General features: G+C 40.4%; 1 protein-coding gene across 4 annotated transcripts in view; it reads right to left on the bottom strand.

Annotated features, from left to right (window-relative positions):
* MKL2 (MKL1/myocardin like 2) overlaps positions 1-25121 on the bottom strand; it is a 160310-nt gene that overhangs the window by 77502 nt on the left and 57687 nt on the right. Inside the window, exon 1 of one of the 4 annotated variants that reach the window (XM_019540135.1) lies at positions 10366-10737. The exons of the other annotated variants lie outside the window; for them this stretch is intronic. Coding sequence (XP_019395680.1) covers positions 10366-10486 — 121 coding nt within the window. The 5' untranslated portion in view covers positions 10487-10737. Of the gene's footprint in view, positions 1-10365; positions 10738-25121 lie in introns of those variants that run through there. 4 annotated transcript variants of the gene reach the window in all.

Raw genomic sequence — 25121 nt, forward strand, 5'->3', positions numbered from 1 at the left:
AAAGGAACATGTTTTAAGTAAGAAAATATAGTACTTAAGTTATTTAGAAACACAAGGCCCAGTAGTCACTTTTAAAATCATCATGATCTCTATTTAAAAGATCTTTTTATGTCTGGCCTAAATAAGTGCACCTAAATTTTTGCCTGATACTTTTCCTTTCTATATTTTCACCACTTCTTGAATGAGGCACATTTATATGTTTAACTATCATAACCAGAAAAGATATTCCTGCCTCTGAGAATCAGCAAAGGTTTAAGTGTGTTAGTAATTCTATTGATTTTTATCAGGTTATTCAAATGCTTAAGTATAGATATGTTTGCACAAACAGTCTATGGCCATGTATAAATGTTCAATTCTAGTGGTGTAAAATTCCCATTGTATGAAATGATTCTTAGAGAGGAAGCAATACAGATGTTCAGTCTGCAACTACCCTTTCTTCCCCTAATCCTTGTGCCTTTCTGAGACCAGTGACACAAGTCTAGGGAAAACAATGGCTGCCCCAGTCCTCCTGTGCCCAGGGGGGCTAGAGCAGTGGGCTTCTCATACCAAAGACTCTTGGTGTGAAAAGTAGTCAAGAGGTTTGTAATGACAGTCCCTTCCAGGCACACTGCTGGGCACTGGGAGCTGAGTATAGGAAGTGGCATGACAAAGCTTGCTGCCTGCATATCATTCTGCAAACTCAAGTAGAAAAAACCAGTGGCTGTTCCTCTCCTCCCCTCCCAGACTATGTGAAGAGGGAAGCAGCTGGCCCCTACACCTTCTCCAGACTTCTTTCTGGGTCAAAGGCTCCTGTGCCATCCATTTCCAGTCTTCCTGGTCCCTAGGAGGTGTTAACCTAGGGGGAAATTGTGTACACATTCAGTCTCCTGGAAGAAACTCTCTTGGGATTGATTTCTCTCTCATGAGAGTCAGGTTATTTTTCTCCCAGAGTGGCCATTTTTGCTCTGGCAGAAAACGTTTGAACATCTGTGTGCACTTGTGGTTTCTAGCAGGAGAATCGCAATTCTCCTAGGAGAAACCAAACATCTGTACATGGCCTATGCTAGCACCACTGAATGAATTAGGCTGCCTAAACAAGACATAAACAGGATCTACAGCATTTGAAAGCATCTTTTTCACAGTATTGCCAAACTAGAGAATAAAGTCTAAAAACTACTTCTGATTTGCATCTGTTCAGAACTGCATTGTTGTTTTTAATTAGTGCATGATGGGACATTTACAAATGTAATACTTAACTTTCTTAATAAAACCTCTTTGGAAATTTCCTATGGTTTATCTATCAGATTGTTAACCAAAGTTTTTAATTAAATGCTTAATTTTTAAAGACAGAGAATATTTATTCCTTGCAATGGGAGTCTCAGGCATTCAAATAGCACAAAATCAGCAGAGATCTACTGCACTACTAGAGCTACGCTGTTTTTTTACCAGGTGAGAATCCATTTCACAGAGGTTAGTGCTCTCTCATTATTAGCAAATGTGCTAACACTAATAAAGATATTAGGAAGTCTCCCTGTCCACAGACAGCTGAATAAAGACGATAGTACATAAAAAGAAAAGTTATCTGGTAACCAGACATGTACTGGGAAATATATTTCAACCTCCTGGTGAATTTCATAGAATAATTTGATTGCTTTCCCTCTCCTAATAGTTAAGATTGTTCAAGATAAGCAACATAAGGAATAGGCCTTCCACTGCAATCGCTGAAGTGCACTGCTATTTCAGTGGCCAGAAGCAAATACGGATGGATAGGCAAATCATTTACTCAGCAATAAAAATATTACTTTTTATGTATGATTTATTAAAATATGACAAATTAACACTGCTCCAGAAACAAGTCAGATTTTAATTCATGCAACATAGAATAAATGAAGAGAAAAGGGATGCATTATTAACATATCTTAGAAAATAAAGCACTATTGAAGTCAAAGAATGTTCATTTGATATATTGTTCATACTGAATCTGTGATTTTTAAGGTATGGAAAGGGTGCTTCCAAGTAGTACTATGTAATCATAAGAACTGGAATGTAAAGAAGCCAAAAATAAATTGATAGCTGCTTTGTAGGAACAGTGTTATCTACATTGATTGACAAGCTTTCATCACTGGTTCTTGTCCTGAATAAAAACAGAACTCATATTCTGCACAGTAATTCTAATGCTACTAATTCCAAGACCTGTGAATTTCAGCTAGAACATCCATCTTTTGTTTGTCTTGTTAAAGTAGGTGCTATGATATGTAGCACCTAAATGACTATCAAAAGTTTAAACAAATGTGTGTATTTTTCTTATAAAATACTGTAAACCTACAAGGAGAGACTGGTTAGCCAATATACACACTTCTTAAAGGATGTGTAAAATGCAAAAATAACAACACATGGCAAGATAAATCTCAACTGTGCCCTGATTATTTCTCTAAAAGATAAAACACTGTAGATAAATTGCTGTTCAGTGATTATCCATAAAAATGTAGGTGATAGTTAGAAAATGGTATTTCCAGCATTCCGCCTTGGCAATTTGCAAGAGCTCTCCTAGCTGCTGCTCTGGCTGCCATGGAAACAGGCAGTGCTCAAGATGGGTAGGTTCCTTTAAACTCCTGTTACACAAAAAGCTCATTTTTCTTTTTGTTAGTTTACAGTAACTTGTCCTGCTTTTGGTAAGCCAAAGTCTCCCCAGGATGTTTAGCAAGAAATATACTACATCAGTATAATGGGCACAGAAAAATTCAGTGGATGGCTCTATCAGTTATAAAAAAATAAGACTGATAGTTCTTTTAATTTAAAATCTCTAGATTACCACAAACTGCAGTTACATGGCATTATGTCTCTGAAATATTACACAGGCACTATGAACAAGTGAAGTCCTGATGCATAAAATAGCAAAGAACACCATCAAGGGCTAGGTGAAATACATAATTAAGTGAACTAAGCGCATGAAGTTTACACTGCCTAATGTAATGGAACTACAGTTTCAAATCCCAATAAGATCAATTTGATTCCCCCCAACTCAACTACTACCTCCAAAGCAAGAACCCGTCTGCTTAGCATAGACTCAAAAGAACCCATTATATTTTTGCTACAGAAGGGATTAGGCTGAAGTTTTCTTTCTAACACTGGTATGCTGTGCTCTGCAGTTGTAAGTATATATGCAATTAAGGTGTGCTTATAAAGACTGTAAAATACACAGGAATTTAACAGCAATTTTACAATTTTTTCCAACAAACATCTATTATTTGTGGGTATAAATCTGAGGAATTTAAAAATCACAATGTTCTAAATGGAAGCTTCTTTTACTGGTATTTACTATTCAATATACAGCCTTGTGAAGGACTATGGAATATGTTGGTTTTCACCCTGAATTACTCATCCCATATGTTTCCAAAATCACAAATCTGATGATAACATTTTGTTCTTTTGGTTCCCATAGCAGTAGTATGTTCCAGAGAGAGTGAGGCCTTTACAAGTATTTAGCAATCTGCAATCTGGTGGAAGTACACTGGAATGAACTGTGTATCACCTTAAAAGCTAAAAAGTTTTTGCATTTGTTTCCTATGAATTACAAGGAGTTATACAGGCAGTCCTCGACTTACAACATTTCGAGTTACAATGATCTCCACTTACAACATCTATAAATTGACACCCTGTTTCAACTTTATGACGTCAGTTTTGACTTTACAAGTTCGCTGCGTTGTTCATCTCCCTAGAGAACATCTGTCCAAACTTCCCTGGACACTTTCTTTAAGAAGCAGACAAGATTCCAGAAAAACCTGCAGCTAAGACTCCTAAGACGACTCCAGCCAAGAACCCTTCAAAAAGTCCAGTAGAGTCACCTCAAAGAAGTCCTTCCAAATCAATGATCGCTATTTACAATATAAAGACATTAACGTAGCTACATAACTCATCTATAATTGAACGAGAACAAAATTCTGAGGTATTTTTGGTGAAAATAGGGTATCGGGCCTTGGTTCAGGAACCAATCCCCCATTTATAACATTGTTTCTTATGAGAAAATTGGTTCCGAGTTACAACGTTTCGACTTAAGACAGGGTTTTCAGGAACCAATTGTATCATAAGTCCAAGGACTGCCTGTAGTTAATATTTTAAAATGGCCTTCAAAATAATACAAAGCTTTAATTAATAATTACATCAGAAACAACAAATTAATTTGATGCAACTTTGTAACGGTAGCTGTTTGGCAGACAAATGCTTGCTGTGGGTTAAAACTTAGTGATTTTTCACACGTGTTAAAGTAATGTATATTCTTTTTAGAATGGTTATATATCTTGCTTAACAGAAAACGAAGTACGTGGGACAACTTAGACTAAAAACTGCATGTAAAATGGATAAGTAATTGAACTTATCCGTAGTTAGAAATGCCTGTATCCTTTCACATATTCATTTCCTGAGCAACAAATTGTTGTGAATATTTTCACGCGCAGATTCACAGAAGTTTAGGTCTGGAAGGGACCTCATGAGATCATTGAGTCCACCCCCCCCCGGCAGCAAATATAGTTTCACTGGCTGAAAACTGCAGTGAACAAATGCAAATTGTAGAAATTTACACTGTTGAGTAATTTGTAGAGCTTACACAATAGCTATGTATGGTACAGTAATTCTATCAAAACTCCAGAACTCTGGAGAGATATTTTGCAAAGCCCCACAGGATCATGTAAACTGGGGTGAGCAAGATATGCCCGCTAAAGGCATTCTGCTTCACAAAGGTCTCTTGCGCCATGCCATCCAAGAGCAGGCGGCAGCCCAGGACACATGGATTGGGGCTGCATGGACAGATGACAGGACAGGTGGGTAGGGCTGGGGCTATGATGGGGACCACAGGACCAGGGCCCAGGGCAGAGCTGTGATCCGTTTCCCGGCCCACTGCAGGGATGTGCAGGGAGTGGACTGTAGCTGTGCCCTAGGACCTGGCCCCACACTGTCACTACCATGCGATACAGGCCCCAGCTGCCACCTACCCATCCTGCTCCTGGACTCTGCTCCCCGCTTGCCCACAGCCGCATCCCATCCGCCTGGTTGAGCACACACTGCCCATGAGGGTCCTAGGTCAGTTTCCTCCAGACCCGTTTGGTGCCCCAAGCAGTGGATGCAGGGCAAATGGGCCTGGGACCAGATACGATCAGCTGCCCTCCCTCCAATAGCTTACCAAACGTAAGTGGCCCTTCAGCCCAAATAATTGCCTACCCTGATATAAACTCTTGCAAATTTAACATCAGCAATTCAAGATGTTCTTTGAGAAGCCAACAACACTGTATAAGTAGGTCCAGAAAAAAAGTATTCTACTGCCCTGCAGGCAACAAGTAAAAAGCTAGTTTTGAAAGAAAACTAAAAATAATTTAGCATTTTCTTTAATTATTAGACAATAAAACGCAGAACTATTACTGTAGCCTAGGAAATACTTAAGTGAAATGCCTAGGAAACAGAACAAGCTGTGTCATATATTATTGCTATGGAACACTTGGTTGCTTGGAAACAAGTAAGAACATAAATTTAGTCTTTCAAATTTAGATTGTTGGAACCCCTGCAAGAACAAACGTTCTAGATATATAACCTAGACTTTTGACAATTTTTCTGAAGCTGTACAACAAGAAAATAGGTCAGAGTTAAAAGGACAGGAACGAAGAATTAAAGTTTAAAAATCTGGAATATTTTGTGAAATATATTGGTTATATTACCAGAAATTACACTTTCTAATATTCATTGTATTTCTCTGCTTAATAAGTGGTTGCTATGATTTTTAAAACTGTTTTACCCTTCTTCAGATAGATTTATGCTCCAGATTAGTTAGTGGACTGCACATCATAAGACCTGGACTCTGTTTCTGGTACTACCACAATCCTGTCGTGCAATACTTTTGGGCACATTACTTATGATGCTATCATACAAAGACCAGCATGCAGGCATCATGCCCTTAATTTAGCAAAGAATTAAGCATGTGATAATCTTTAAAGTCAATGTGACTTAGCCATATGCATATCACTAACTCAGCTCCATAAGCACATATCTTGGAAGAAACAGGAACAAAAAACCACCAGCAAGAATATGAATATAACCATCACCTTGCAACACGATTTGCTGAATCAAAGCCTACAAGTTAACCCCATTGCCAGCATTGCCTGTGTCTCAAAGTGCATAAAATTAAGTATTTTCATAACCCTTGGCAAGATCAGGCCCTTAAATTTTCTGTAATATGGGAATAATCCTGTTTTCCATTTTGTTCCTACCTTTGTCCTTTTACATTTAGGCTGCAATCTCCATTACTTTCTGTGTGCACAATGGGACCCTGACCTCAGCTACGGGCTTTAGATGCGACAGTATAATTATGTTATTCTATGATGCAAAAAACTAAGAAGATGCATCTAGAAGGGCCTAAACCAGTTAGGACCTTAATTCCATTTAGATGTCAATGGGACCTAAATTCCTAAACTATGTATTTTTGAAGCTTGTGAAAAGGCTGTTTAAGTATGTATGAATGATTAGAAATTACTAGAGAGTTAAACTCTGGAGTAACAGTTTTAAAGATTTTCTTTGCTTGTTAAATGTACAGAAGTTCTTTACAAAAGTCAACATGTAAAATTCAGGTCTTGAAAAAATCTTTTCACCATGAACAGATGGAGAGCAAAATAATAGTGCATGGCGTTGTTTACAGGAAAGTAGGGTCATTAGGATTTCCTCCCTCTGATTTGGAACAGGATGCTATAAAGTATACCTTATAAAGTATTTATTACTTTAAGAAAAAAGTTATTTGTCATCTAATCTCCTAATGCCCTTTTATTGTGTACATTAGCTTGTTAATGTAATGTTGGGTTTCATTTTCATAAAAATTCTTAACATTTGATCCCAGAGACCATTTTTTCACTTATAAGGAATAAGTGAGCAAAAAGGATAACTTAACGACTTGCTGCAAATAAAATGTTTGCAGTTCAGGAATTTTAAACTTGACATATTTGAGCAAAGTACATTAGGACCCAATTCAAGTACTTCTAAAATGACATGAATACTAATCAATACTGGAGTATCAAAAAAAGCCTACTTTCTACATCTTTATAGTTCTGCCTATTACATTTTTACAAATGGTGTTCACTTTTTTGGCGCCATTAAAGAGATGTTGAAGCAGACAGCTCTTTAGTTTAATAAGATCGTAACTGCTGACATTTCAAATAAACTTACTTTATTAAACATTGTTCTATCCAAATTAATCAAATTAAATTTGCTAATAAATAATTTGCAGTTTTAATTATAGTAAATAAAAATAAAAATAATGGAAACCTACATAATTAAGTGAAAACTTGACTATAGCCTGCAAAGCTTCTTATTTGGGCAGACTTCTAGTAGGGAAGTTAAATTCTGAGTATTCTCTGGGGAACTCTTTTATTATCTGTTTTAATGACTTATTTTAAGCTGCCCTGAGCCTTTTTGGTGAGGGCGGCATAGAAATAAACTAAATAAATAAGATGTTTAATAATGTTTTTGTGACATGTTAAATTATAAAAATAAAGCTAAAACTCTTTGTTAGCACTGGTAGATTATAAAAGCAGATTTGCAACATATCATATACAGAAACCTAGAATAGATAAACTACTGAATAATAAACAGAAATGATTGTTTTTCTTAATGCCACACTATGAATTAAACAACAAGTTTTCTAAAATAATACTACACTTACTTACCTTTTACAGTCCAAGTGATTTTAATTTTAAACTTCAAGTTGTCTAGCTGGTAGGTGGAAGGATGAGTAATTCGCAGGGGAAGGAGAGCAAACATGGAAGGGCAAAAAAATTACAGAAAAATAAAGGCCAAGAGGACGGGGGAACATTTATTTTCAACCACAGAATGCTAAACAATTTCAACCCTAAAATATTTTTGAGTTGTGACAACATCCTACACTTACTATTTGTCACTGATTTAATTACATGACAAATTGTAATGAACAGCTGGGTTATGATATTCCATTTATTATGTGCAAGTCAGATTTATTCAAATATAAAGAATATTTATTTCTGTGTAGTTTTTTAACCCACCCTATTCTCTTCTGTTCATTGCTTCTTCCATACCTTTATTTTCTTTCATTTCTCCCATTATTTCTTAGTAGTACAGATCTCTTTATTTTTTCTGGTACAACATGCATTTCTTTGCTACCCCTCTTCTGCTTCTTTGGTCTTCTCCTTTGCCCCGCCAGCCCCTGCTGCAGGTTTTCTATGAACTTTAATGACATTTGCAGCAGCTTTAACTGTGTAAATATTTGGATCTTCAAGGAACCTGTAACTGTGATGTACACTATGGGATGAAAATTCAGTGTAAGCTTCTTTTTTTTTTTTTCTTTATTATTATCAGCTTTCTGTAGTACAGGAGGCAAAATTATTATTATGCCTTCAGGCACAGTTATTTATACACACTGCTTTTGAGTCCTTATTTATACCCTGGCTTCTTTCACTTAAAAAGAAAAATATATTTGCCTTTAAGGCTGCTGACAGATGTGAACCCCCTCTCCATTCCCCCCCACCAAAAAAACAACAACCATGGTTTACCAGAAGCAGCAGCAGGTTAGTTTGTCCTGGCTCCTCAGTGTCTGTATAGATTGGGTGCTTTGGCTGGGCTTTTTGGTGCTTTTATCTAATAGCTGATTCAATCAGCTATTAGATAAAAGTGCCAAAAAAAACACCATTAAAGCACCCGATCTATACAGACGTTGGGTGAGCTGGGTCCAACTAACTTGATGCCTTTTCTGGGCATGTGCTGGGCTCAGTGCTGGAGCGCACTGAGTTTGAAGTGCTGTTTTGTTTTGTTTTGTTTTTTTTAACGGCTGCAAGCCACCTACATGAGTAATATTAAACAGTTTTTCCTTGGCCACAACTAGAGATAGTTGAAAACTGGAAGGTTTGCAGTAAGGACCAATTTTCCAACCAGATCTATTAATAATCTCAACATAATTTTTCCAATATATTTTTCCTTTTCATGTCTATTATTTCAGTTTGGAAGAAGATATAAACTCCAATGGAAAGAAATTTTCAGCTCTGCATCACTGGCACCAAGGAGAGCTGTTTGGCTCACTAACAGATGAGCCAGAGAGACACGGGATAAAGACAGGCCAGACAGGGAGGCAAGGGATGGGTGCAAGAAACAGCTCTGTCTACTGACAGGAAGGGATTTTGGCTAGCAGGATATGTCAGCGATGCTCAACCAGGGTGTTAAGGTATACTCGCATGCCACAAGACCTTTTGAAGGGTGCCACAAGGTGCAACGAGATTAATGCAGGCTCAAGCTCTTCCCTGCCAAGACTGCCTGGCCCCTCTGCAAGAAGGTAATCACTACAATATATACACTATTTTTTGAAGTGGGGTGCAGGTCAATTCACAAAAGTTATGGGGGTTTGGCTCAAGTCAAATGAGGGGTTCCTTGAGTCTAAAAAGGTTGAGAACCACTGAAATATGTTAAGGGTTGGAGTCTCTAACTGCAAGGAACTACATACAGTTTGTGTTGAAGAACTTGGTGTATAAAATTCGGGAGCTGTGCTCTCTGCAGGGCAGGAAGGAATTCCAGCAGCCTTCTCCTCCTCAACATGATTCTCTTACCTCCAAGTGGGTGAAGAAATTTGATAACCGCCTATCTTCCAGCAATATTACTACGACAGTCCAATGAACCCTACTTTGTATGCACTTTGCATAGTTTTCTTAGTACCAATCAGTATTGTTATCACTATCAGTACTGAATGATAATGCCCAAAACAAACCTCAACAGATTATCTCATTGTTGCTTTCTCGATTAACTTCCTACCATGAATAATCATTTAAAATGATAGAAATAGGCTTAGATGTACACAGGGATGGAAAAATAAGAAGAACCAAAAGACAGAAAGGGGTGGGGGGGGGGAGAAAAAAAAAAAAAAAAAAAAAAGAGAGAAAGAACTGTGCAAAGAGATAGCTGTCAGGAGAAAACAGCAGTGTCCCACATTAAAAATAGAGAAGAAGTAGAAAACTCTGTATAAAAATGCTTACTTCTACTCTCTAGTTTAAGACAACATGTGAAATCCTTTCAGGGCACATTCTGAAATGTGCTCTGAATGGAATTTTTGTACAAGATACTGCGCTGAAATAAGCACTTACCACTAACTTTTTTCAATAAATTGATTTCTATTAGTATTCGTTACCCATTATTGTTCAGTTGGCACTCCCATAATAAAATAATGAATCTGCTTTTTAAAAGATTTGAAAATTGAAGACAATATTTGTATGCATGCAAAGAAACATCTTGGAGCATGATATTTTAGAGCAGGCAGTTGCAGACTGAATGTATTATCATTTTGCCTGCATTTTTTTTGCCTTCCATGTTCTCCCCACCAACCAGCAAGTGACTGACCTTCCTTGAGACTTTTTTGGTTGTTCAACTCAAGACATTCCTTTTCTTTCAACGGCTCAATATCTCCAGTAGGTAAAATCTCTGGAAAGCCCTGTTGCTGTTTCTTGGAACTATCGATCATGATGAGACTCCTTTAGACTGGCAACATCCAAATTAGGAAAAAGATCAAATTGCTAACCAGCAGCACACTGCTCTCCTAAATACTCTGCTTCCAGTTTCTCTCTCACAATAAGTGAGCAATTATGTCTTTATGCAGTTGAAAGCAGCCATTTACCCCTTACCCGGTTTGACCTGCAACCACACTCAAGCTGCTTGGACCCCTTAACTCTCTCCCAGACAAGAGGGACTGAGCTTGTGAAGCAGAACTACAAATCCCCACCTCCTTCCCCAAACAACCACGCCTCCCAATCCCTTAGTTCTCCTGGCTTCCTCTGCACTTTTTTGTTTCAATATACAGTTTAATGGTCAATCATCTGACAAACACTGAGTCAAGCAGTTAAAAATAAATCCAGCAGTTGCTGAAGGAGCAGCCTTTGCTGATACCCGAGACAAATTATTACTGTGGTTTCTCTCTCTCGCTCCCTCCCCCTTCCCATCCCCAACACTGCTGCAGGCTGTGGAAATACTTTTATGTCAGCCTGACAGGCACGTTCATTACTCATTAAGTGCCATCAGTAAACAAACAGCTGACTGCCAGCATCTGAAAAAATCTAGATAAAGAGAAGAAAATTGAGTCTTATTTACTCAGCATGGCTGTGAAGCTTAAGAAAAATTAAGGGACAATTTGAAAGCAATTGGTTTCTTTTGACTCTATTCATATAGTGTACAAAACCTGCCACTGCTATATACAGATTTGATTCTTTAAAATAAATATTTTCAATTGTAGATTTCTATTTTTTCCTTTTGCACTACACTCACGACACAGTAACACTTCCCATTGTTTCCCAGCAGTCAGCTCAGAGGATTTCCTCCTACACAGTTTCTGATTTGCCATTCTCACCAGCATGCACCTTTTTATCTTTTTTATGAGTCACCGACACGGCTCTTCAGCGACAACTAGGAACTTGGAGAAAATACTTTCCCTTCGCGGCTTCTCAAATTCTTTGGCACTGTCAGTGCCAAACTGAGACAAAGGCAAAGTAATTCTGGTTGCAAATGTGAGTAAATTCCTTGACACTTCAGGTACAATGATATCCATCTTCTCTGGTTAAAGTGGGCTAGAATTCCAGTGAAACTTAATACTTTACAGATATGGTTTTCAACAGGAAGTTAAATGACTACTGCTTATTTATTTAAAAGAAAAAATGGCCAGGGTTGTTTAACTTTTTTTTATTTAAAGAGATTTGTCTATTAACTTGCAAGAGCACATGAATTAATATCTTGAGGAAATAACAACTTGCATCTATCACAAAAGAGTATATTTGAAACAGTACATGTATGCTTATGAAGTAAGGGACTCAGGCTCAATGTACAGTTACTGGAGGCACAAACAAGTTTCCCGGGACAATCAGTGACTATTCCACCCAGGTAAATGAATGTTTAGTGCAGTGGGTGGGCATGTACCAAAAATTCCCTTTTTCAAATGTACAAGTCACTTAAATTGCTCTTACGTAGCTATTTCCATGAATCGTTCTTGTATTTGTACTTCACATGTTAAAAATGTATTTGATTATTTGGACTTCTGCCTCTACTTACATAATATAATTTTATGTAATATTTTCAAATTCCTCTCTCCTTTTTAGCGGGGACAAATTCTGTCTGCAATTAGTGGGAGTAAACAGTCAAATTTGTGCTAACAATTAATTTCCGTGGCTGTTTTTATTACAGGTACAATTCCCATATACAACAAAGAAGGCTAAGACTTAGCTCTTTGATAAACTACCCTTTTCTATATTTCTCTTTGCTTGCTCTTTAGAAAGGGAAAGGGAAGAGAAAGGAAGAGAAAAAGCCGACAAGGGAGAAAAACTAAACTTTTAAGCATCTGTTTACTTCTAATGGATTATAAGCTACCTGAAAGCTACATACATATAACAATGTGGCAGTCAATTTTAAGAAGAATAGTAGAAGCTACGTTTTAACAATATTTTACAAATGTTCTATGTCCAAAAGTATTTTTTAAAATGATTTGGTTTGCAAGGCTTTATAAATAATAATTCTCCTAGACCTTAATCCTGCACATCTGTTCACATGAGAACGCCTACTGATTTCAAAGTTATGCATGGAAGTATCAGGACCAGATCTAATGTTTGAATTGTTAAAGGTATTGCATGGGATACAAAATGGTTATTTTTTTTCTTTTTAATTTTTTCAAATCTTCCTTTACCAAGTCAAAAGAATGGACATAATTTTTTTTTTTTTTTTTACTTTTGTATCACCAAGAGAACACACACACACACACACAAAATCTTCCTAAAGCAAAGGAATATATTGACTTCCATGTTTTCCTTATGAGCTGTTAAATTCACAGAGGATGAGATTTCCAACCTGAAGTGAAAATATAAAAGGATCTTATATAAAAAGATATGGAAAAGTCGTAATGGACTTCTATGTTGGGGGCAAGTTAACTGAAGCTACAAGGTTAACAGTGATGTTGTTCAACTGACACTATGCAAGCTACCATTGGGCCAAGACAGCTTCTGTAAGGAGTTATAAAAGGACTCTACTGCACTTAAGAGGTTTTTTTTAATCTCAATAAGACTGTAGAGACAATTTTTCAATGCTGTTAGTTGCTTTCAAAAACCCTTACTGTGTAGGGTGAGTTCCCAAGATCCCTACTTCATGTCTAATGATGGAGCTCTTCAGCTTGAAAGCACATGAAATGTATGCAACAGAACAGCACAAATGATTTCCTTTTTCATTCTTGGCATCATACAGTTACATTTCTCCACGCAGTATTACAGCTGGCTAATACAAATTATTTTTAATGGAGGAGAACAGCAATCATCTCGTCTCTTCAAGTAAGCTTGTGTGACAGTGATCAATTTGGGAATAAGCCAACAGAGTTAAGCCCGAGTTTCTCAACCTTTCTAAACTCAAGGTTCCCCTCATTAAGACTTGAGGCACCCCTCCAAAAATGCCAGCTCTTCGTTTCACTCATTTTTTGACTACAGAAAAATAATAGAGCAAGTCTTCCACTGCAAACAACTCAGAAAGACCACAAGTCAGAATGTTTTCCTACTTGAATGGATTCCTATTTAAAATCTTTGGTTTTATTTTGTGAATCATGTGTAGCCATTTCCAGACTTAACAGTGCTAATATTCTGCAACACTTCACAGAACCCTTAAAAGGATTTTGGAACAACCTGGCTGAGAATCACTGAGTTAAGCCATTGACACGGCTAAGACTGTATGATGTAGCATGGCAGTGAGGGTGACTCGAGAATCTACTACTACACCCCTTTCCTCAATATTCTTCCTCAGACAGTGGAGCAGATCCAAGCTGCATAGATGAGAGGATATCAACCTGTAAAGACCAAGAGATGTGAACCTACTTGGAAACAGCAGTACTGTGACATTTAAACTATTAGAAATCCTAGCAGTCATCCACCAGTCTGAGGTGGAATGGGACCATGCCAGTGACTGAATTAAATACTTAAATATTAAAAATATTTCTAGTTCATCTACGACACCTACAGAAAGTAACATAATTCAAGTTACATTTGAGGCAAAAAGCAGCTATTTGTATCATAACTGTCTTAGGCTGGTTCTCTCATCTACAAATATGTTGTTAACTGCTTGTAGGATACCATATTGGTCAAATACATCATCTTAAATGACATATTGCATAAATGCAGAAGATATAAGATCACAGTCATATGTGTTGCAATACATCTGTTTTTGTAGTGAATTTTATTGTTCAGAACACAAATTTGCTACAGAAGAACTCCTCCTTAAATCAAGTCAAATTTCCCACTTACCCTAGCCCAAACACTTACTAAGCATGAGAAAAATTGTACTGCTGAGAAGTTGGGCACAGCCAACGAGGGACTTCCAGGCAAGGAGAATACAAACAAACATTGCTCAAGGGACATATATGAAAATTTGGCAGGGTCATTATATTCCTACAGTTAGTGATGCACTAGACTATTATTTTACAATTTTTTTGTTCCAACAAAGTAGTGAGTCAATTAGCCAACTGTGGATAACAGCGCAATAGTGGGTTCAAGCAAAACAACCTAAGGAAAAAATTGCATATATTTCATGTATTAAAATGTTCTGTTAAACTATCATTTTGATCCTGAAATAATTCCCCAAAAACATCAGAAAACAGACTAGGCTCAAATATAAATGTGATAAAATTAAAATGCAATTAATATGCAGAGATCCTGGTTTTCTCTATTTAAAAATCCCAAATTCTGATTTAAAAACTGAAAATCTATGTTTTTCCATGATTAAAATGAAATGCCTCTATCTATCCATCGAACACAATACTTTGATATCTTTACAATTTTTAAGCAATTTGGAAGCCTACCTATGCCTCTATAATTATAAACAAATAAATTCTAAATACCTATATATTGTGGTATTTGATTTTGGATTTATCATAGAAAATCAAAACTCCCCCTCCCCTCTTCGCTCACCAAAAGGCAGGTCCAACAGCTGCTGTCCCCCCCGCTGCTTTGTGGCACTGAACAGCTGTGATATGCTGATGCCCTGCCCCTGCCCATTCCCCTCACTCCCAAGACACAACCTCCACCAGCCCTGCCAATGCCGCGCACTCCCAACCTGCAGCTCCCTGGCCCTGCCAGTGTCCCTCACTCCCAACCTGCAGTCACCTACCACCCTAGCCTCATGATACCCCCGACTCCTGATCCGTAGTCCCCAGTCCCCGCCAATGACCCTCATAGTGCCCGCCAATGCCCCACAGCCTACTAACCCTGCCACTCCTGACCTGCAGTCCCCTGCCCGCCACAGCCCTGTGAGAGAGAGCTCTCAGCTGCCAGGACTATGGGATCAGGAGCAGGGCCAGGCCTGCAGCCCCCTCCCCCCTCCCCAGAAGTGCCTGAGCCCCAGCTGCTGTGGCTAGAGCAGAGCACAGAGTCTAGCCCCTCTTACTCCCCTGCCCTAGGCGGTATGGCTGAAGTAAAGACAAGGGGAGCCCACGAAGAGGGAGGATACAGACTGCCCGCTCTGGGGCCCCCAGCCCTGTTGCCCTCTCTTCACGGGCCTATGCAGCTCAGCAGGTGGGACTTGAGGACAGAGATGCTGGGTGCTGCTGCAGCCAGGAGCTCCATGCCAGCTGAGCCACCATGGCAAGGTGCCCCTGGCTGCCCTGAAGGAGCAGAAGTGGTGGCATGGAGTTGTGCCCCTCCACCGCTGCCAGGAAGGTAGGGGAAGCCTTGCCATGGTACCACAGCTGGTGCAGGGGTCCCAGTGGTGGCAGCACCAAGCCTCTCTGCCCTCCTGTACCGAGTTCCACCTGCTGGGCTGCTAGGCCCCTGTGGGGAGGGCAGCAGGATATGGAGGTCTGAGCCCCACAGCAGGCAGCCTGCATCCACCCCTGCCATACAAATTTTGGGGGGCATGTGCCCCACCATGTCCCCATCCCCAGGAATGCACACAGCAGTGGCGAGCCAGCTTCCCTCCCACCCCCTGCAGACGAGCTGCCTATGGCTCCATCCTGTTCCCTGGCCAGCTCCACAGCTGCACATTTCTGCCCCAGCTCCAGGCCCCATGCACCACCCCAGCTGGGCAGTGCCCCCAGTTGCAGCCCCTGCTGCCAACCCTGGCACACTCCCCCTCCTTCACTGTGGAGGCCTAAACCTGCCCCTATGTACCGCCCAGACTTACCCACAGGCAGCTGATCTCCACCACTTCCTGGCTTTATCACTGGCCACATGCATGTGTGCACATACACATGGCACCCCTTGCCCCCTGCATCCCGCTCCCCTCAGCCCCTAGTAGCCACTTGCAGACTAGAACTCTGGCAGCCTACAAGGGAAACCTGCGGTTTCTTGCGTTTTTCTCCTTTAAAGAAGGAAATCCACATATTTACATGGTAAACAGAAAACCCAGATCTATGTTAATAAGTCCATCATTAAAAGTACTAAAGGACAGTTAAGTACCTTATACTGTGTGTGCTGTAGTACTGAATGACATTCTGTTTTGTTTACTCTAGTTCTTACATGGATTTTTAGCTGGCATCAATGCCAGAGTAACAGCACTGAATACTGAAGGCCAGACCAGGTGTAACTTAAGGAGCAGTAATTCAAGTTTCTCTAAATGTACCTCTCCTCTGCCTGGAATGAGGAAAGAACTTTAGAGCCCCAAAGATTTATAGGTTCTAGTCTTTGGATTTGCTACTAAGGGGTTGTCTACAAAGGGTGAAGCAGATATTCAAAATCCTTTTACAGCATCTGATGAAGTGAACCTGGGTTCTAATTACGTTAATTTACTTTGAAAGCCAATTTAGAATAAGGTCCTCTGTATTGGAGCAAAAGACTCCACGCACAGAGAGTTCATTTGCTATTCTGGAAAACTTCCTATCAAGGCAAGCACTTAGGAGGCTGATCAGTGACAGGCACCAAGTAGGAAGTGAAGGTTACACCTGTAAACAGAATTTGGACTAAAATCACAATCAGATACGAGATTCTACTTTTTAAGTGTTAATAACACTATAATAGAACTGGCAATGAAATTTCAAGTATGTACACTAGGCTTGATCCCAAACCCACCAAAGTCAACAGAAAGAATTCTATTGCCTTCAGTGGCTTTCCATTGTGCCCAGTCTGAGAAGCATCATTTCATAAAACACAATGCCTGCTAGAGGCATATGTATATCTGGTGGGTTGTAAGATATAAAGGCAAATCATTTAAAACTAAATGGGTCTCCAACTACTTCACTCCCACAAAACAAATAAACAAAAAAAAGCATTTCACAGCTTTCCTATTGCTTGAAGTAATCATATTTACTTTTAACTAAACAGCAGCACAAAGGAAACAGATTGGTAGCAACAGATGAGAAATTAGGTTAGCATGTGTATCAGTTTGAGAACAAATCTTTAGCTTTTAGACAACAACAAGTAATTGAATAACTTTAGTTAAAGCACCCTTGCTGCCACATCTCAGTGCAGGGATGCTGATACACATGACCCTCTGGGCACTTTAATTAGTGTGGCTCAGAGAGCCGTTCTAATTGAAGCGCCTCCCCCACAGGGCACATTTATAAATGCCCTTAGAGCTATTATTACTACTATTCTCCAGGTCTATAGACATTCTGCTGACATCTTAATAAAAAATACACATACACAGAAGTTAAAATAAAACTCTAATACCGCTTCTTTTACCTGAGGGTCTCAATACATTTTATGTGGATATTACAAGTTACATTTTAAAGATGCAACATACTCCAAGTACTTTTGGCATTTTATGATACTAAACGCTGAAAAGCAGATAATGAACAAAGCAGAGGAACTCTGCATACTGTAGAATTCACTGCTTAATAAGCATAGATCATAAGATCTCAAACTGTGTTTGTGGGCCACAGAGCTTCTTGATCAAATGGTGCTGGCTGCTAAACTGCATTGAAAAGACAGACAAATAAGCAGGCACTACTTCACGGTCAGGGCGGCTATGATCTGGAACCAACTTCCAAGAGAAGTGGTGCTGGCTCCTACCCTGGGAATCTTTAAAAGGAGGCTAGATGAACACCCTGCCAGGGTCATTTGACCCCAGTACTCTTTCCTGCCATGGCAGGGGGTTGGACTCGATCTGCTCAGGTCCCTTCCGACCCTACAAACTATGAAACTATGAAATTATCAAATAATTTCCTAGGCAAATACAGCAACGTCCACAGAATTGTTATGCAATTATTGATGGAGACATGGATCACGTAACTGTGAATGGGAAGGAAGAAGCTCCACAAAGACTTATTCTCATGCCAGCAAAAGATTGTGAATGCTTGGGGAAGACAATCTGGGCATTTTACTACAGGACATAGTTTCTCCTGAATTCCTTTTCTCTCATAAGTTCAAGATTATATATACCATGTCTCATGAAAAAGAGACTTCTCTTTCATCTCCGTTAAGTTTTTGACAACTATTAGCCTAAAACATGCAGTGATAGAAGGCTAACTAATAGTTTTTGATTCCTTGGGTCACCCACCAGAAATAGCAGTTATACCATTTCCACTGGTAACACACCTGGGAACAAAACTGTCCAAAATAATTCCATAAGTAATTAGGGAAGTCCAATATTTTGATGAAACTCTTGGGTAATCAGGTAGATGTACCAAATGACATGACAGCAAAATTAAAATGTAATTATACATGTTTTAGTGTAGGAAAAATGTTTCTTGAAAATATCATTCCCACATTCATAGGACAAATGCAGCAAAAACTGAATTAAATAGGGGGCTATCAAAGAGATCTCCAAGGATTTAGAAACAAGAACTTCACTAAAGAGAATAAGAACACTGCAAGTTAAGATATTCATTATAGTCAAGTATTAAAATTAATCTGTTAAAGTAAACACAGCTTAATTAAATGTAGACACTTGTGAATTACCCTAAAGAAAAAAAAATCAATTTACCAATTAAAAAAGCGGTTCTGTTACATTGTGTAATCCACAGTAAATTACATGGGAAAGAAGAGTGAAGAAAAGAATCTGAATTCAGATTTACAATGTCTTCTGTTTCGCTATTTTTCCTTTATTGTCCACAGGAAGTCTCAGACAGTATTAAAGATGTTATATATTAGAGAGAATGATAACAAAGTTCCTTTCTTTATTTTGGATTGAAGAATTTACAGTGTTATCAATATAAACATTACTCCCCACCTTAAGGAATCATGTTTTATACTTCAGTCTAAAAACAATTCATCTTTGGTAACAACATACCTCAAAACTTAAAAAAACCCCAGTGTCTGTGTTTAATACTTAGGGGATGATAACACTCTCCTTAAGCAATTTGGCAAAGAGCAGAAGTGAGAGAAGCAGTTGCGAGAAAACAGTATTTTCAAACTGAACGTGGAACAGCTGGAACTAGATGGAAGAGCACCTCACTCATATTTCATGGCATCAAGACTCCAAATCTTTACTCTGAGCAGTGATAGAAAGACAAGAGGCAAGGGATGAAGATTAGACTCTCACTTGATTAAGTCATCTGAGAATACTATATAGCACTGTCTTAGGGCACTAAGGTGCCTAGAGAGAGAGCTCTAGCAATCAGGCAGGAACCCCAGATGCAGGTTACTGTGGCAGCAGGCCTAAGGAGGGAATTAGCCTGCCACCTGCAGCTGGTCAGCTGACCAGAAGAGGCAGAGCCCTGGGCCCGTATAAACCCCAGCGCTGGGAGTACAGAGTCAGTTCCCAGCCAGCAGCCAGATGGGAAAGAGCCTCCAGGGAGGAATTGCCCAGAGATACTGCAGCTGCCTGGTATGCTGCACTTAAGGCTAATGGGGCTCCAGGAGCTCACCAGGTATCCTTGCCTACTAGGCACTTAGTGCCAGGAAGAAGTCAGACTCTTTTAAAGGGGTGGAACACACCCTGAACTTTGTGTGTTATGTTATAGCCCAGGGGCTCATGTTCCTATAATACTGGTGAATTGGGTTGAGGTTATTGGTGAAGGAGGCAGCCTCATTGGGGACCCACTACAGTGTGGGGACCCCAGCACCAGAGTGGGTGCGGTATTCAGGGTGAACAGACCCCAGCACCAGAGCGGGCAGTTATGGAAGCTGGACTGAACTGAGGCGTCAATTCCAAGGAGACAACATCCGTATAACATTTGCAAGGCTTGGGGCGTGGTAAAGGGGTGGTTAGGAGCCACACATCTACCTCAAGAGGCATCCATTTTGGAGCAGGACCCAAAAGAGATCCAAGAACACACAGGGTTCAGTGGGGTCCATCAAGACCATGCCCAAAAATAGGAACTAGAGGGTAGCCTCTTTATTTATTATAGTACAAGACATGGCAGGCGAGAGAGGGCACCCATTGGACAGGATTGGCACAGTCAAGGAACCTTACGGGTATCACTGCCATCCCTAGGAACCTCATCCCATGGCAAGCACTGAACTGTGCAGATCATAATTCTTCTCTTGATTATTACAGCTACTTTTCAGAAGGGTTGCCACTAGCCCTTCCACTTTCCAACTTGGGCATAACCCATTTCTGAGACTACACTATACTCTTCTGGCATAAGGAATAAAGGGGTTTGTCTCCCAGCTGCACCAGATGTGAAAAGCTTCAACTCCCCTTCTTAAGACCCTTAAATGTTGTTGTCCCATAAGTCCATTTCCAACTCTGACTGAACTGGGAACTAGACCTATTATGGAGTGAGTATCTCCACTAGACACTTGCCAGTGTCCTGCTAAATAATGACATCTTGAAACTAGCCCTCATAACAGTCAGGTCCCACGATTCTAACTGACAGAAATAAGGTATAGATACTTCACCTCCCAACACTACCCACTCAGTACACATTGGTCACTTGCTCATCTATGCCCCTTTTGGTTACCCCCAGGCTCAGACTGTGCCCAGTTTGTCCTTGCCTTGCAGTCCAAAAGACAGAAGAGTTAAGAGGAGCCACAACCTGTGTTGTTTTTTTTCTGCCAGTAAAACGTTCTTTTCTTGGCAACTGAAGTTGTAAGCAACTTTTCCATCTCTGAGGTGCTTGGTACACGTTTATTTAGGCCGCGTCTACACGTGCAATTAATGCACCAGAATTTCTTTGCAGAAAATTCAAACTAATTGAAGTGTTCCAGGGTGGATGCATTGGGAGCAAATTGTGCCTCATAGGAGCAGTCCAGTCCAGCGCTGCTCCTGCCCTGCTCTGCCCACCCTGCAGCATCCAGGGGGAGTTCCATGCTCCCCCAGGTGCCAACCCTGGGGCTGGTAGGGAGGATGGGGGTCCAGTCCCAATCCCCACATGGTTGGGGGAGCTATCCCTGCTCAACGGGGATGCTGCCTGCCAGCCACATGGGGATTAGATCGGGACCCTACCTCCATGTGGATATGACACAGCAGTCCTGGCTCCCAGAACAGCTCTCTCAGTCACATGGGGATCAGGACAGGTCCCAATCCCCATGTGACAGGGAAACAGTGGTCCCTGCGGCCAAGACACCCCCCTCCACATTGGGGCTTAGCCAGGACTGACTAGGAGCAAACTGTTCCTGGTCACCATATATACATGTACCACTGCACAGTAGCTAATGCGCCATTAATCTAGTACCTGTATTTCCTGGTACTAACAAACAGTGCTTTAGCCTAATTTACTGCACAGTAAGTCTCACGGATTTGTACACAGTGATTTTTTACTGCACATTACATATCTAGTCCACAGTAAAGCACCTTGTGTAGACTCACCCTTAATGGCACAATAAGATCTGATCCCCAATCCCAACAAACCCAATGATGTGAGAAGATATGACTGGGATCTGATCCCTGATTCCAACAGTCACGCCATTACTAACTGCCTCCCCCTGCACTAGCAAGTTTAAAGAGAAGTGCCAGCAGGGCCAGCTGGGGCTGACAATCAGATGATGACTGGCTCTGCACTAGGGTCTCCCAGGTGTTCTGGAGCCAGGGCTGCAAACCAGTTCATTGTCAGGGCCAGAGCTAGTGATGAGCTGGTTGTCAGCTCTAGCCACAGACAGCACCAAGGCCAATTCAATTTCCCAGTGTAGTAAGCTGACAATCAGCTGATTGTTGGCCTCAGCTGGGACTGCCCTGGGTCTGGTTCTAAACTGAGACTGTCTGGGTTGGGCTGGCAATCAGCTAATTGTTAAAATCCAGAACTTGGCAGCTCTGGCCAGGGTCTCGGGTACAGGGAATCAGCAGCTCCCAGGGCAGGGGGAGGAACCAAAAGGCTTCTCTGGCTGGGGACTTCAAACTATGTTGGGAGCCTCTGATCCCCAGGCGGCTGGCTAAAATTGCTGAGAATAAGGTTTAAGGCACCTGGAAGGGAAACCTGGGAAAGCTGCCTCAACTCATTAAAGCTCCCTGAGTGCCAGGAGCCAGAGACTGGGGGAAGCCTCTACCCACTGCCAGGGATAAAAATGCCCTGGGGAGCTTTAAAAAGCACAGCTGCAGCCTAGGTACAGGTGTACTTTTTAAGGTTTTCTGTGCATTGGAACCCATGGTGCAAAGTATGGGTACCCTGGAAACTTAAGAAGTAGGCATGCAGCTGGAGCTCCCAACTGCACACCTATTTTTTAAAGTTCTGGAGTGGTGAGCCCAAGATCAGGGTGATGCTCCCTAACATTAGGCTCATGGCATTCCCCCTCCTGCCCCACAAGTCATTTGCCTCTGGAGACTGGGTGGAGATACCGAGTCCAGGATGTGGTGCTACCCCCGGTCCAGCAGCTGGCAATTCTTTCAGGCAGAGGGCCACTTACAGAGTTCTGGCAAGCTGTTGAGGGCCCCACCTCTTGGCAGGTGCCTCAGCATGGTCACCATGTTAGGACCAAATGTCCCACCCCCTTATCCCTGACCTTTGCCACCAGAAGCCCCTTTCCATGCCCCTAAAAATACTCCTTTCAGGTCTGCAATCTCAGAACCAGCAAAATAACAAATATTCTAAAAAATCAAACGTCTACAACTATCATTAATTTCATTTAAAAAAATATTTTTGTTCTGATTTACATGTGTTGGTGTAGTATACACAGAGGTGATCACACAATAGCTCAAAATGAAGTCTTACTCTTGTATACTGTAGGGGAGTGGGAGGCATAAGGGTATGTGGGGTACGGAGAGGGTATGGTTGTGTGCGTGGGGGGCGTTTATGGGATGCAAGGGAGCATGCGGGTATGTGTGTGGTTATGCAGGGTGTGGATGGGTATGGGGCTTGTGGGCATCTGCGTGGGGGTGTGCGGGTGGTACTTGCCCTACAAACACACAAACTACATAGTTTGGGGGGAGGGGGCACTTAGGGGTGGGGCCAGGCCAGCCCTGCTCCTGAGTCCTGCCAGCTTCCCCTGGCTCCTGTAGTCTTTGTCAGGGGGCCAGGAGCAGATAAATAATAATTTTCTAAATTTCTTAGGTGCTCCGCAGGCCGGACAATGGCCTGGCGGGCCGGATCTGGCCTGCAGGCCATATTTTGCCCACCTTTGGGTTAGCAGAAATGGAGCATAAAGAGCACAAGAAATAGGTGAATACTGTAAAACTAGCCATTGGCGAGAAACCCTAGATTTTTTTGGCAAACGTATTTCTAAATTAACAAATACAATAACAACTTCACTTACCCATGCTACAAACTCAACTCCACTCTAGACATAAGTACATTTCATTTAATCATATAATATACTTTACAAAAAGTGTGCCTATCAAAAAATAATTATGAATATACATGTGACAAATATATTTTCCCAATTTTTTTATAACTCTTAAAAATATAAAAACTTAAAGTTATGAGCTTTTAAAAACACGATTTGTGGAGAGAACCCAATCCAAACAACAGATAATCAAATTTAACAGAAAAAAAATTACTGCTCACCCCATAACCTTACTTAAATACAAAATTTAATGATTCTTTGATAATATCCCTTTTAATGATGGCAGTTATTTCAGAAAACCTTTTACTGAAAAGGTAAGCAGGACCTGAAAGCACAATAAAATAGAAAATGCAATATAAATATAATTCCTTGCCTGATGCATTCACGTTCAAAAGATGACAAAAGAGCTTTGAGAAGTTACATATTCAATTAGTGTTTCAAGGTTATGCCATAGTGAGTGCGTCTCTACGTACATTTATGGCACCACTGTTGCTGTGCCATCATTTAACACTTCCTTTTGGAAGTACTGAAAGACAGTGTATTAACAGCTGGTACTGCTTTGAGTACACCATGCATGGTTATTTTTAGGCACTATGCTGCTGTAGTAATGCGCTAACCAGGGAGTGCATCATTATGACAGCATAGCTGTGGCATCATGGGTTTTGCCCACGGATGCTACATTGCCATAGCACATTGCTACAGTGATGTAGCATCGTGTGTAGACGTGCCTGGTATATTTTGTCTTCATTTCCTTAAATGTGCTAGTATACATCGACTATATTCCCAATAAGCAGTACAGAGGAAGCTTGTCTTAATTAGGAATTTCAGTGGAAAGAAACTAGGCACCTTGTGGATGAGCTCAGAAAAAGGTTCACTGCATGACAACCAGAATGAAAGAAGGTACACTCCTTAAGAGAGAAGGGAATAAAAAATGGTGGAAAAGACTGACTTCTGTAATGAATAAGATGAAACAAGATAGAAGCATGTAAGCAGAAAGAGGTGGAGTTAAGCAAAGCTTTGAAGAAAGTTATGAAAGTCCTCCGTAACTGCATACTTGAGTGACCACATTAACAACAAAATATCTAGAGTGCCTTATATTGCACCACGTATTTACACTGCTTACTTGTCTCTAGTTAAGCTGCATTTCCTCATATTTCATTCCACTTCAACTATTAATATAGGCTGGAGCCAACTGCATTTTCTGATACATACACAAATAGCAAGCTTTAATATTTGGGTTACAAGCATGGGAGAAAATTGTTCATATTAAAAACTGTTTTCCATATTATATAGTTTTAAATTTGAAATGATACATAATTAAATGATTTTTAAAAATATATTTAAAATTTATAATTAATTCTATATTCAAGACAGAAACATTCAGCATAATGTTTTAAAGGCTGTTCAATAAGAAGGCATGGGCAAACATTATCATTTAGATTGGTTTCATAGTTTCTAAAAATCCCCAGGCTAGGAGCCTGCACCACTTCCCGTGGAAGCTGGTTCCAGGCCCTAGCCGCCCTGACTGTGAAGTAGCGCCTCCTAATATCT

The sequence above is a fragment of the Crocodylus porosus genome, unplaced genomic scaffold, assembly GCF_001723895.1.
Source record: "Crocodylus porosus isolate Cpor-Errol unplaced genomic scaffold, CroPor_comp1, whole genome shotgun sequence".
Classification (NCBI taxonomy): Eukaryota; Metazoa; Chordata; order Crocodylia; family Crocodylidae; genus Crocodylus; species Crocodylus porosus.